At 44.7% G+C, this 15,171-nt stretch overlaps 1 protein-coding gene across 1 annotated transcript in view; it reads left to right on the top strand.

Moving 5' to 3' along the window:
* Positions 1–2,725: 2,725 nt before the first annotated feature.
* Ttll11 (tubulin tyrosine ligase like 11) overlaps positions 2,726–15,171 on the top strand; it is a 226,743-nt gene continuing 214,297 nt past the window's right edge. The window contains exon 1 of the mRNA XM_042678654.1: positions 2,726–3,169. Coding sequence (XP_042534588.1) covers positions 2,726–3,169 — 444 coding nt within the window. The remainder of the gene's footprint in view (positions 3,170–15,171) is intronic.

Raw genomic sequence — 15,171 nt, 5'->3', positions numbered from 1 at the left:
AAGGTGATGGAGTGTAGGAGGGGTCAGTGAGGGCTTCTTTTTGGTACCACGGACAGCTCCAAAGGGTGTTGGGAGGCTTGAAGTAGACGCCATCTGTGGAACTTTGATCCTAGCTGCCTCAGAATCCACCCAGGAACTCATCGAACGCTTTGAGTCTTAGATTGTATTTTGCATCCAAGTGTCTGGGTTGGTGTTCCTAAGCCTGCATGCTAAATAAGCACTCCAGGCTAGCTGGTGTAGGTGGTCAGATGACCAGACATGAAAGAAACATTGAACTACTGTCACATGGTCTCCCAGGGAAGAGAGTACACATCGCTGCCTCAAAGGAGGCCTGGACCTCTTCAGGCTATGGCATCTTATTCACCAAGTGAGATTCTGGGCCAAGTATAGCAACAAGAAGCCTTATAAAGACGAGAGAGGAAGTGGAACCACTTCCTTCTAGAACTTCTATGTTCCTTTCACAAAGTTCACTAGTGCAGTCACAAGTCACCGGGGTCAGTTTCCAGTGCTCTTTTCAACTCCATTTGCTGAAAACATGAGCAAAACCAAAACAAATGTGGTTCCTTCAGGTGCATGAGGAGAGTCTCTTTCTTGTATTAGCTTTTTTAAAAAAAATGCACTGCAACCCACAAGAAGTGAAAGCAGAGGCTCAAGGAGATGTGTGGGCAACAAAGTTAATGACAGCATCATCCACAATAGCTAAGAGGTGTAGACAACTCAAACGTCCCAGGGCAGCTGAATGGATAAATAGGGTGTTTGACTACAATAGAATAGTAGTAACCTTAAAGGGGAGTGAAATTTTGTCATCTTCTGGAACATGGAAGAATTTAGAAGACATTACAGTAAATGACGTAAGCCAGATACAAAAGGGCAAATCTCATAAGATTGCAGTTATATTAGATACTTAGAGAAGATAAATTCATCAAGGAAGAAAATAGAGCAGTGGTTTCCAGGAGCTGGGATGGGAGGGGGGATAATTAGGAGTTGTTATTTCATTGACACATTTCAGCAGGAGGAAAAGAAGTTCTGGAGCTGGCTGGTGGTGGTGTTTGTGTAATAATTATGTGGGTGTGTAACTGAAAGCCACTGAACTGTGCAATAAAAGTAGCTAAAATACTAAATTTGCACTAAGAGCAGATTCAAGACATTTTTTTTTTTTTTTGTCAGTCCTGGGGCTTGAATTCAGGGCCCGGGCACTGTCCCTGAGTTTCTTTTGCTCTACCACTTGAGCCACAGCACCACTTCTGGCTTTTTCTATTTATGTGGTACTGAAGAATTGAACCTAGGCTTCGTGCATGCTAGGCAAGCACTCTACCACTAAGCCACATTCCCAGCCCTCAAGACGTATTTATAAAAAAACAAACCCAAACTAAATTCTTTTTTTTCTGTAATGTTTTTTATTCTATTAAAAGAATCACTTTAATGTAATTATATATGTATTAGTCTGCTATTGCATTCAGATTTCAGGAAGAAATTTCATCCAAACTAAAATCTTTATGAGAAGTCATTTTGTTATTTTTCTTCCTGAGAGGTAGAATCCTGGTTTGTTTTTAAGCTCAACAACCAATTGAACATTTGCTAAGAAGAAGCCAGGAAACATTCAAAAAACAAGTCTTTGATTCCAAAGAACTCACAGTCAAAAAACATTACTATTTTCCCTAGAAACAGAAGTTGGAGTTGCCATGCAGAAAAAGAAAAGATTTGATTAAAAAAAATAACTTTCTTATCTCATACTACAATAAAGTAACAATAAGGAAACAAAACAAAACAAAACAAAACAGGAGTTGATGTCCTTGATTCCACTGGGAGTCTGTAAGGCGTCTCCACTCCACAACATGGGAGTGTTCCCTGGGAACAGAGGAAGGCCTCGCCCCACTCCATCTGGGGTTTCTCCCAGGCCCAGAGATGCCCTCCCCCCCCCCCCCCCCCCCCCCCAGCCTTCTCTCATCCCATCCACGGAACCCCTGCTGCTTCCCAGGGCCCGCACCACGAACAGCCATCACCAGACTGAGCAAGTTCCCCAAGAGCTGTCCCAGGCCGGACGCTGGTGGCTCAGCCCTGTAATCCTAGCTATTCAGGAAGCTGAGATCTGAGGATCGCAGTTCGAAGCCAGCCCGGGCAGGAAAGGCCGTGAGACTCTTATCTCCAATAAAACACTAGAAAACCGGAAATAGTGCTGTGGCTCAAAGTGGTTACAACGCCCAGGCCCTGAGTTCAAGCCCCATGACCGACAAAAGCAAAAACAAAAAAACAAGAGACAAAAAGAGTTGTCCAGCCTGTGCATGTGGGGCTGGGGAAACTGAGTCTCTTATTTGAAACAGGTGTCACTCCTCTCGTGAGCCTCCCCCCAGCGCTCAGCGTCGCGTCTCACCTGCTTCTAGTCCCGGCCAGGCACTGAGCGCTCCAAAACCTAGAGCCGGCCTGGGTGGGCGGGGCCGCGCCGCGCTTGCCCACTTCCAAGATGGCCGCCGCCGCCTCTGTGACAGCCCCGGTCACGTGAGCGCCAGCCGCCTATGAGGTCGCAGGGGCTCGGTCGGCGATTGTCCCTTCCCGGGCCCCGTCCGAGGCGGCGACTGTCCCTGTCACTGGGAACCGGGGCGATCATGGCAACGGGCTCGGGCGGGGAGCGCGTGGCGGCGGCGGCCACTCGGTCGCGGGCCGGAGCGGCGGAGCAGCGGTGGTGGCGGCGGCGGCGGCAGCGGCGTTGGCACCGGCCATGAGCGCCATGAGACGGGGCAGCTGCGAGCGGGAGCTGGCGGCGCGGTGGGAGGCGGAGGCCGTGGCCGCGGCCCGGCGGGAGACGGAGGCCAGGGCGCTGGCGGCGCTGGGGCAGGTCAGCGTGGACGCGGGAGCGGCCGGGGAGCCCGAGCGCAAGGAGGGGGAGGAGGAGGCCAAGGCCCGGGCCCCGGCGCGGCCCCGCGCGGCCGAGGAGGGCGACGCCCGCGTGTCCCCGTCCAAGCCGAAGCCGGCCCCGGCGCTGACGCCGACGCCGACGCGAGGCCTCTGCCAGCAGGGGAAGCCCAGGGGCAAAGGCCGCGGCTGGAAGCGGAGCTCGGGCCGCAGGGCCGACGACGGCGGCTGGCAGCGGGTGGTCACCGTGGACAGCTCCAAGGCCAAGACCTCCCTGGAAGCCCTGAAGATCAGCATCCGCCAGCTCAGGTGGAAGGAGGTGAGGCCCGGCCCCGCCCCGCGGGGACACGAGGGGGGGTGGACAGGACGACCTCGGAGGACCCGGCCCAGCACCGGCGGCACCACCGCGCCATGCCTTGCTGGTCAGCTGTCCTTCAGGGCCTGACCCCCAGAGCCACTCTGGTCAAGCTACCCACTCCTTCCTCTGGCTCCCCTCCAGCTCTTACCTGTTTTCAGCCCTCAGCACTCACCTGCTCCCCTCTTTCCTGTTAGATTGTCTGTCTGTCTGTCTGTCTTGGCCATCTTTGAGTCCGTGGGCTAGAACCTCTTCTCTTGGATACCTATTAGTTTAGTGCTTACAGTCCAACTCTTGGGCACCTTAACAGTTGCTTTTGGGAGGCAGACAGACGAGGATCTCCTGGGCCCAGCTCCTGAGCCGTCCCATCTAGAGCAAGTTGTCTTTCCTCTTTAGTCCTTTACCCTCTCTGATGCCAGTAATATCTATGGCATCATTTTGTTATAGTATCAGAAAACTTCTGAGTGTTGTAGTGCACATACATTCAATAGATCACTGCCTTTTTAAAAAAACCACCCTCCACACCATCACCATTATCTCCACCATCACCATTATCTCCACCATCACCAACAACCAGTATCACCATCAGTGCAGGCACTTGATTTATGATTCAGGACTTGGCATGTAGCAGGTGTCAGTGAGTGGTGGATGGAAGGGTGAATAATGGTTGAGTTACTCATCCGTGAGCTAATTTTAGTCCCGTTGGAATATGAGGTGAAGCACCAATGATTTCCAGAGGCTTCTATGGTGGTTGAGTAAATAAAGCCGTTTATTTCAGCAATGTACAGAACTATTTAGTGTGCTTTCAGGAATATCAGGATTTTGAGTTAGGGTAGTCAGATCTTGAGACTTTGACCAGGTAGTCTGCTGAAAGTAAGAGGAGTCTGCAGCTGACAACTGAAGACCCAGGTACTTAGCCTTGGGGCTGGGAACTTTGTCCCTTACTCAGATACTTAGCTGTAGGCCTGGATATGGTAAGCATTCAATAATGACTTCATGAAGTTGGAACTTGCAGAGATATGGCCACAGAAAGGATCTATGTGGATAGAGAATTGATGTTCCACTCAGGGAGGAGTTATTTGGTTTGGAAGGAAGTTGAAAATCGGGCTGGTAGGACTTCCAGGAGTAGGAGTTAGCTATGGGAGGAAGTCTGACTCAGATATCAGGGACCTCAGTCTTGGGTGTATGTGATTAAGGAAACCTGGGCTAGGCAAAGTAAGGGTCCCAGTTTATGATCTGGATTCTTCTAGACAAGGTTCTAGGTCCAAGGCAGAGATACAAAAGCCAGAAAGATGAACCTGAATGTGTCAGTGCTGTAGTCCTAATGAAGACAGAATCTGCAGACAGAAACCAGCCACAGAGTCAGGCAAGGGAGCTGGCCCAAGAAGGCCTGTGTTCAGCCTGACCCTGTGGGAAGAGAGAGACACACACAAGGTAGGCTGGGTCTTGTTAGGCCAGATAGACTCGGTCAGTTCAGCCCAGGCTCATTCATTCATCTGTGTATGTTCACTGTGGTGATACTAAGTCCGTTACTGGGCCATGGGGATCATATTTAAGAGGTACCCTTGCCCTCATAGACTCCACAAGTCAGTAGGGAATAAACGCAAGTAAAGCCATTGCTGTTGCTTCCTAAAATTCTCATTTCCCAGTTGTTTACATGGCTTACCCTGTCACTGCTTCAGCTCTCACCAAATGCCATCTCCTTAGAGAGTCCTGAGTGACATCCCTACCAGTCTCCAGCCCTTGCTGTGTGGTGTTTTTTTTTTTTTTTTTTTGGTTGTTGTTGAATAGCACTAAACTCCTGGGCATTATTTCATGTACTGTTTGTTCATTGTTTCCCCCACCAGAATGGAAGCTCCACGAGGGCAGGGGCTTTGTGTGTGACTGCTGTGTACCAGCCAGTGCTTGGCTTATGGAAGTTGCTCAATAAATATTTGTTGAATGGATGAAGACATTATGTGATGAGTGTTTCTCTCTCGATATGTGAAGGTGTTAGAGCCCAGGAAGGCCACCTCCAGCAGGGCTTCCTGGATCATGTAAACCCCAGCTGAGTCCTGAGTGCTGAAAATGGGCCAGAGTTATTTGGGGACATGGACTTCGGTCCCTGGTAGAAGGAGTGACATTTGGGACTTGGACAGGGTGGTAAGAGAGCAGGGGTCAGATCGTATGTCACACTGTAGGGTTTGGGATTTCACTTGGAAGGAAGCCTATGTGAGCCATGGTAGGACTTGAAGATTCTTCCATCTATCATCCGTGTGAGCTGGGGGGCAAGAGAATTAATTCTTCAGACCTCAGTTGGTTTATCTGTTTTACGAGGTAGAGCTGAGAAATTCAATGGTGCCCAATGTCAGCTTGCATGAGACTCATACCAGGGAACCCAGTAGGATGGGCAGTTTCCAGGGCCCTATGTGTGATGTTTCCCTCCACCCCAGGTATGTAGGTGGAGGTGTTCATTCTAGCATATTTGAACATGATCTATTCACAGTAGTGAGACTTTAGCAGATATAGGATGATATATCAGATACAGGATGATGTATTTAGTGCCAGCCTTCCCACTAGTCTGTGAGGTCCGTGCTGAGAGCTGGGTGGCATTTGACTTGTGTCCCTAATTCACAGCACATCATAGGTGTTCAAGAAATATCCATGAAATGAATCGTGAAATACTGTAGCAGACAGAGCTCATATGTCATCCTGAAGTCTTAGAATGGGCCCAATGAGATACATTTTCAAGTTCTTTCCAACTTTAATCTATGATAGTTGTATTCGTGGTAGCCATGTCCAAATTGACTGCATGACCAGTAACATGTATGTAAACATAGAACTAACAAAATACAACCACATGACCTTACTAGGCCTCAGCTTCCATATGTTTTGTTGTTGGTGGTGGTAATGGTGGTAGGGGTTGAACTCAGGGCCTGAGCATTCGTGCTCAAGGCTAGTGTTCTACCACTTTGAGCCACAGCTCCACTTGCAGTTCTCTAGTGGTTAATTGGAGAATAAGAATCACGGACTTTCCTGCCTGGGCTGGCTTCCAACTGTGATCCTTAGATCTCAGCCTTCTGAGTAGCTAGGACTATAGGCATTAGCCACCCACACCTGGTGCTTTCTGCATGTTCTGGGAATGATGTTGGACAAGATCACATCTGATTTCTGCTGCTGATGTTCATGAAACAGAACTTGGCGCTGGGATTCAAGGAGTTGGGCAGCAGCGTCCCTTTCATGTGGTACCGTGCTACTACTGCTTCATGCTTGAGAGTTGCAGCTGGATGATGGAGGTGGGTAGCCCAGGAAAGCTAAGCGTGATGGCTTATGCTTGTAATTCCAGCTCTCGGAAGATCATGAGTTTGAGTAAGCTTAAACAACGTGGCAAAACCCTGATTCAAAACACAAGACAGAATGAAAAGAAATAAGAGCATGAATCCCAACCGGAGTGAAAACCCCCTCTCCTTTTGTGAGTGTGAAGTGAGGAGCCTTACAACACAGATGCCCCGCAGGAGGCACTGAGCCAGCCCATGAGTACAGAAGTTTGCTGGCTGCTGGCACACAGCCTACCTTTTCATTCTTCTCCTATCTCCTGTTTTTCATTAGTGCACATTAATTGTGCAATGGGGGGCTCTTTTGTGGTATTTCCACAAATGCATATAATATACACTGGTTGGATTCACCTCTCTGGTATTCTTGCTTGTCCCCTTCCTCCATTCCCTTTTTATCTTTCTTGCATTTTTTCCCACTTTTCTTCATTCTATGTATATTTAACCTGTATCAGGTTCGCCATATGAAACAGAATGTTGCAAGTACTTAGAGATAATTTTCGTCTCCCAACAACCTAGTAGAGGAGTAAGGCCTTATTGTGTCCATTTTACAGAAGAGAAAATTAACACCCAGAGTCATACAGCTAGTAAGAGGAAGAGCTAGGCATTTGAAACAGGAATTTCCTATGACACCAGGCTTTAGTTCAGTGTTTGTCCCATGTTTCCTGGTGGCTCTATTGGCAGAGCCATGGTGAGGGGCTATAGCTGCAGGTATGAAAACTCGGCTCTCCAGAGTCTCCAGCAGACAAACAGTTACAGTCTTTTTGGGGCAAAGAGTATTTTACTTAGAGCAGGAACAGAGGCAGGGAGGGTAGACCAAGTTCCCAGGGCAGGATGGGATGCTGGCAGTTTAGGGAACCTGTAGAGAGATAGATGGAGAAGAAAGCAGATCATGGAGTATATCAGAGGCCATGTCAAGAAGCTTGTGCTCCTGACTACATCTGTCCAAAGCTTGCTGGCCATATATAGACCAGCTTCTTGCCCACTCTCCTTCAGCCCCGCACTGACTCTCTGATGATCCAGTTTTCAGTCACATCCATTTCCGGCAGACCTAATTCTACTGAATCTAGAGTGCTAGATTTGTTTCTTAAAGGGAAACTTCACAGATGGTATCTCTGGATGCTTAGAAATAAGAATAGAATTATGCTCAAATATAGAGTCACCACTGACATTTAACCAAAACAGAGAGGGATAGTTCCTGGCTCACAGTAGACTTACTTATATAACTGTCTAGTCTTCCCATTGTTTGAATGTCTCCTATCTTCTGTATGTAATACATATATATATATATGTGTGTGTGTGTGTGTGTGTGTGTACATATATGTACACACACACACACACACACACACACACACATAGTCAGTACTGAGGAGTGAACTCAGGGCCCAGGACTGTCCTTTAGCTTTTTTGTTCAAGGCTGGAATTCTTTCACTTGAACCACAGCTCCACTTCCAGCATTTTGCTGGTTAATTGGAGATAAGAGTCATGGACTTTTCTGCCTGGGCTGGCTTCCAATAGCGATCCTCAGATCTCAGACATCTGAGTAGTTTTGATTGCAGGGATGAGATGCCAACACCCAGTCCCTGCATATTCTTTTGCAGTTTTGCTTCCCTCATTAATGAAAACCTTGGGGAAAAGACGCCATAGAGAATAGATGCCACTGTTGTTGAGCTGCCTCCTGGGGGAGAGAGGTTGAGCGTGGTGTAGCTGGAGAGACAGGACGGGTGCCATGGATGCCAGCTAACGCGAATGAGGGTGAGAGAGATTCCACAATAGAATCCTTGTTGGTGAGAATTAGTATAAGATCCTGTCCTGAAACCTATTTACAATATAAGGCCTTTGTTTCAAAGACTCCAAACCATGTGTTTTTTTTTTCCTGAAATTTATGCAGCCTTCCTTCAGAACACCCATGCTTTCTATATTGTGCTACTGATTACTTACATATTACATTAGGTCACTACATATTGAGCATTAAGTGATAAGTATTGAACTAAGTGCTTTGTGCTTACTAAAAATTAAACTGAGGCTGGCACCAGTAGCTCATGCCTGTAATCCTAGCTACTCAGGAGGCTGAGATCTGAGGATTTGGTTCTAAGTCAGCCCGGTCAGGAAAGTCCATGAGATGCTTTTATCTCCCAATTAACCACCAAAAAGTCAGAAGTGGAGTGATGGCTCAAGTGGTAAAGTGCTAGCCTTGAGTAAAAAAAGGTTAGGGACAGGCACCCCGGCCTTGAGTTTAAGCCTTAGGACTGGCATGCATGCACATGCACACACATATTCTCTTTCTCCCCCTCCCCCTCCCCCTCCCCCTCCCCCTCTCTCTCTCCCCATCTCTCTCTGTCTCTCTGTCTCTGTCTCTGTCTCTGTCTGTCTGTCTGTCTGTCTGTCTCTCTCTCTCTCTCTCTCTCTCACACACACAATTATATTGACCATTAACATTTTCTTTCCTGTTCCTAGCAACTCTCTGAGGTAGATCCTGTTACTATCTCCAATTTACAGATGGGGAAACAGGTTAGAGAGAGACTGATACGAGCCCCACAGGAGACAAGTGGCAGAGCCATCTAGGACCGTAATCTAGAGCCAGTATACAATCCCATACAACCCTCTCCCTTTGCCAGTTCTTGGCTTAAAACCATCCTGCAAGGAGTTCTTCTACCATTGTTGTCGTCATCATCGTCATCATCTCCATTGTAGTCACACCAATATCATCATCCCAGATAACACCTGGGGAAGCTAAAGCAGGCACAATAAGTACAAAGGAGACAGGGCTAATAGCTTTGTTCCAAAAATCTCTTTTTAGATGTGATGTGATTGTGTGTGTGTGTGTGTGTGTGTGTGTGTGTGTGTTTTCTGGTCCTTGGGCTTGAACTCAGACCCTAGGCATGATCCCTTAGCTTTTGTGTTGAAGGCTAGTGCTCTACCACTTCAGCCACATCTCCATTTCCAGCTTTTTGGTGGTTAATTGGAGGTAAGAGTCTCATGGACTTTCCTGACCAGCTTGGCTTTGAACCACAATCCTCAGCTCTCAGCCTCCTGAGTAGCTAGGATTACAGGCATGAGCCACCAGTGCCCAGGCTCAGAGTTCAGGCCCCACCACCACCACCAACAACAAAAAAATGGCCCAGGCGTAGCATCTCCTCAGAGGCAGCAGCAAGCCAGGGCTAGGAAAGTACAGGTGCCAAATGCACCTCTGCCAGGCAGGATCCATCCCAAGGTGTTTTATTCTAAGCCCTGTCTCCTTTGTTACTTGCTGCCCCTGCTTCAGCTTCCTTCTGGCTTTGAACTGTGACCCTCAGATCTCAGCCCTACAGCAGATAACAAACATTCAAAGATGGTATAGGATCAGAGATAATATTGCCTTTTGGGGAAACATCAACTTGAAGTCTAGGATTAAAAATGTCAAAATAGCATGGATTTAGCCTATAATCCTACCCATTCAGGAGGCTGAGATCAGGAGGATTATAGTTCAAGGCAAGCCCAGGCATAAACTTGAAACTTCTATCTCAGTCAATAACTGGATGTGGTGGCTGTGCCTGTCACTCTAACTATGTGGGAACAATAAATAGGTGGATTGTGGTCAAGGCAAGCCCAAAGAGAACATGAACCACTGTTTGAAATAATGAAGGCAAAAGGGAATAATGGGGCGTGGCTTAAGAGACAGAGTACCTGCCAAGAAAGCACAGCACCCCCCCCCCAGTACCATCCCCAATAAGAATAATAATAGTGATTTAAAGGTTTTTCTTTTAAGATCAATTACATTTCAAAACTTTTTATTTTTTTATTTTTTTTTTGTCTTGGAGCTTGAACTTGAGCATGGTCCCTGAGCTGCTTTTGCTCAAGGCTAGTGCACCACCACTTGAGCCACTGTTCCAAATCTGGCTTTTTGGGTAGTTTAGTGGAGATAAGAGTCTCACAGACTTTCCTGCCCTGGTCTAGCCCTGAGCTGCAATCCTCAGACCTCAGACTCCTGAGTAGCTAGGATTACAGGCATGAGCCACTGGCACCTGGCAAGATCAGTTATACTTTCAGAGTCTCATGAATCCCCTTTGGATTTTTATGAGTGTTTCATGCTGTGATACATCAATGATATACATCACTGTGGGAAACCCACTGCAGCTGTGTGTGACTTCCATTTCTTGGGTTCACAGACAACTGAAGTGACTTTTCCGTGGGGTGAACTGAGGGGGGCACATGAGACGGAAGAGGCATGCATGTCTCTTTCCTTCCTTCCAGTCCTCACCAGGGACCTGGAAGAACTTAGTCAGATATGAGTTTGAGTCATGTCTATGTCATCTTGGGGCTGTGTGTCCCAGGACAAGTTGCTTTATCTCGCTGAGCCATGGGTTTCACATCTCTGTGAATAAGCATATTTGTTAGGATTGTTGTGAGGATTAAGCCATAAAATAGTTCAAATTGCCTGGCTCTTGGGTAAGAATGCATATTGCTTTGCTTTCCCTATAATGAATTTCTGACATCTTAATTAAATTGTGTACCAGAAAAATGGCTGAATAGACAAAGAAACTTGCTAGTTCTTTAATTGGTTCTGAACCGCCTTTCCCTGTGGCTGCTCCTCTGAAGCTATGTCCCTGAGATTCTACCACAGAGCTGCCTGTTTTGCTGGAGAAAACATCCATGTCTGTCTATTCCAGGTGGACTTGCATCTCCCCTTCTGTTTCTGCCTTGAGCCTTGTCTTTGCAGCTGCCTCTGCTGTTGTGTGTGCACATGTTACTTTCCCTGGTGTTTGGGAACCATCATCTAGTAATTTTTGAGAATGTTTTGTGATTGCTAGCAGGCCTTCCTGTCCGTTGCCTCTCTCCTCCCATCTGCTTCTGTGTCATCTGTATAACGTCCTCTCATCCTTCATAAATCTGGACAGACAGCACCCTTTAGGTCCTGTGCAGTGGGGCTTTGCTTTCTAAGTCAGTCCTTTAGTGTATCTGCCTAGAACTCAAAAAGAGGCTAGTTGTCAGATTTTTGTATTTTATGCTCGTCAAGAGCTAACTGTAGTTTATGCAGTGGAAACAAATAGCACAAACTATAACATAGCTTGGTGACTTAATCCAACAAACGTAAGTTTCTTTTCTTTCCTTTCCTTCCTTTCTTTCTTTCTCTCTTTCTTCCTTCCTCCCCCCCCCCCCACCTTTTCTTTTCTGCTGGTCCTGGGGCTCAGGGCCTGGGTGCTGTTCCTGAGTGTTTGCACTCAAGGCCAGTGCTCTACTACTTGAGACACAGCTCAACTTCCCATTTTTTGGATAGTTAATTGGAGATTAGAATCTCAAGAACTATTTTGTCCTGGCTGGTTTTGAACTTTGATCCTCAGGCATCAGCCTCCTGAGCAGCTAGGATTATAGCCATGAGCCACTGGTGCCTGGCAGTTTACTTCCTGAGCATACTGTGGGTTTGGTGTGACTTGGCAGGACTGGATGCCCGAGTCTCTCATATTCAGAGACCCAGGTTTCCATTCAACACCTGCATCCATGTGTCCGGAGGAGAGGGGCACATGGTACCTTTGCTGGCTTTTGAAGCTTCTTCCACAAGTGATGTGTCACTTCTGTCATGTTGCATTCATTGAAGCAGTTACACAGCCATGTCTATACTGAGAGGCTCTGGAGCAGATAAGGAGAGACTCAGACTACTCAGGGACCTGTGCTCAGGAGCATTAGGTTACTCAAAATGTAGACAATTTTCTAAAATGTCATGCTTTGGATTTAACCAAGGACCTCAAGAATTCAGACAAGTGCCCTACCACTGAGCCACACTCCTGGTCCCAAGACAATTTGTATTTTATTATTTAAATTCTACAGTTATACAATATCTTCAGTGCTTGGAAATTGCCCCTCCTTTTGTGCTGGTGCTGGGGCTTGAACTCAGGGGCTGGGTACACAAGTCTAGCACTCTACCACTTGAGTAATAGCTCCACTTCTGGCCTTTTCGGTGGTTAAATTTCATCCTAATAAGATGCTCATTTTATGGATGAACCACAATTTATTGATAGATACTGTTTCCAGACTTTTTGCTGTTTACAAACTTTTTACTTTTCCAAATGGTGGTTCAATAATAAGTGCTCAGTCATTTGAAGTGTGTATTTGTGCCATAGGTATGGAAGTATGTAGTTAGTACTGGAGAATGTATTATCAGGGGTCAGGGACAGTGGCCCTCAGCTGTTTTGTAGGTACCAGTCTTCTCAGAATCTCACCAGTACTGTATCCCAGTTAGCTTCTAAATCGCTACCACACTAAAAGGCAGAAATAGGTTTTTAAGTTACTTTTCTCTGATTGTCAACCGGGTTGAACTTTTACATAAGTTTATGAGTCATCTGTGTGGCTCATCTGTCTTCTTTGTTCACTCATTTTTTGGCTTGTGTTTTGTTTATATTCATTATTTTCCTTAATGGTTTATAAATATTATGGGTAGTTACTTTTCTATCTCATATGTATTATAAATACCGCTCCTCTGTTGATTATTTAAACAAGAAACATAATCATTTGCTTCACATCATCTACATTATTGTAATTAGGATCTTTTCCTTCTCATTCACTAAAAGCAGTCCTGAATGATTACTGACTTGTTAACCCAAGAGGATAGAAAATCACACAATTCTACCATCAGGTTCTATGTGCTGTTTAGTGAGTTTACAGGGTGTGTGGAGAGCTTTCCCTGGAGTTTTTACATTTGCTTACCTTGACTTAGTGCAGTAAGAATGGTATATCTTATTTCCATTTTGTGGATGTCAGTGTGATATGGTGTTCATTAATTTTTGTGGCAAGTTTGCATTTTGAATATTTGCCTCAAGAGTAATGTTCAGACTCCTAGATGACTGGAGATGCAGTGCATTGTGGGTAGAAGTATGGTTGTTGAGCTAATGCAGATACAATTTGCCATGTAGCTTTTGGTATATTTTACTTTGAGCCTCAGTTTTTAAATTTACAAAATGGGCATCATTCAATCACATTTCATGAAGTTTCTTGTTGGCAGCATGAAAAGATAAAACCATGAAAGGTACTTAGCCTATAGTGCAGATCTATTGGGGATATATATATGTATATAATCAATATATGTTATATATAACATTTTAATATATTATCAATATCTAGTCCTGAGGTTCTCTAGACTTCTCATATCCTTGCCTTGTGCTTTATACACTGTCGACACACATGTGTGCTTCTCTTGAGCTTTATACAATGCCATTCCTCTTCCATAGTTTATTTCCCCCATCTCCTTAGAGTATTTCTTCTCTTTTACTGTTTAAATATTTGCTTGTCTTTTAAGAACAGATTATGGCCCATCCTTTTTGCAAGTCTTCCGACTCATACACATACTCCAGATTTAGTTAACTATCCTTTCTTCATTATTTATGGTATTTTATATGTATCTCAGTTTGCTAACTTTTTTTCCCAAGAAGTAACTTTCAAAGAGTATCTCTGTTCTTTGTATTTCATGGCGTTCTGTTCCTTATTACTTTTTTCTTTTAGTTTTTTTCTTACCCTCTATCTTTTTCCTCTGTCTTTCTCTCCTCTTTTTCCTCCTCTCCTTCTCTCCTCATCCTCCTTTTGTCTTCCTTCTCTTTCTCCTTTCTCTCACCCTCCTTCTGGTACTACTCTCACTCCTTTTCTGTTTCTCTGTCTTGTAATATTTTACTTCATGGCCTAACATGTGATCAGTGTTTACACATATCCAGTAAAGGCTGTGGAGAATAAGTTCAACTATTGAATGCAATATTTTATAGATGTACACTAGGTTAACTTATGAATTTATCATGTTACATTTTATATAGCTTTATTTTTTGTCTGACCTATTCATTACTTTAAAAGTTATGCTAATATTTCCTCTATGGTTATGAAGTTCCTATTGGTATTTTTTCCTATTTTCTCCTTAAGTTTGGAAATTGATTATTCTATTTTCATTCTTCTAAAATTTTACCCTGGAAAATTCAGTAGGTGTATATAATTTCACAAAGTCTAAAGTTAGAGTCATTACTCTTTTCTATTAAGAAAGTAATGTTAAACACAATGATTTTAGCATCATTTTCATTCTGAACATGTATCTTCTTACCTGCTTTTGTTCTATCTTATTTTAACTTTTTATTGAAATTGAAAAGTTAGATATTATTCTATACAGTCTTAGTGTCTTTCACATTTACTATATTTACAGTTTTCTTATTTATTATACAACTCTTCCCTTCTTTCATGGATTATTTTCTTTCTATTGGAAGTAATCATTTAGAAATTCTTTCAAGTAAGCCATTACTTGAATTAAACTATTAGTTTTTATTTCATCAAAAGTTACCCTTTTATTTTGTTTTCATTCTTGAAAAATAGCATTGTTGTGCCTGTAGTTCAATACAATTCTGTGTTGTTAGGTATAAGATCTTAACAACTTGAAGATACCATTATTTCACCACTTTCGTTTTTGCCATTGAGAAGTCAGCTGCCAGTCTAATTTTTTATTTTGCCAGTTAGGTGTGGTATTCTTTTTGGATGCTTTAAAAGTCTTTTTGTCTTCTGTGTCTTCAGTGTTCCAAAGGTATTTTTAGGGAAAGGTTTATTTATTGCCTCTGTGTGTGTGTGCTGATACTAGGGCTTGAACTTAGACCTTTGTGCTCTCACTTGACATTTTTTGCTCATGGCTGGTGCTCTACCACTTGAGACATACCT

This window comes from Dipodomys spectabilis, unplaced genomic scaffold, assembly GCF_019054845.1.
Source record: "Dipodomys spectabilis isolate Male_0828 unplaced genomic scaffold, ASM1905484v1 ptg000046l, whole genome shotgun sequence".
Taxonomy (NCBI): Eukaryota; Metazoa; Chordata; class Mammalia; order Rodentia; family Heteromyidae; genus Dipodomys; species Dipodomys spectabilis.
The sequence above is the reverse complement of the archived record's forward strand: the minus strand, read 5'-3'. Positions and strand labels throughout refer to the sequence as shown.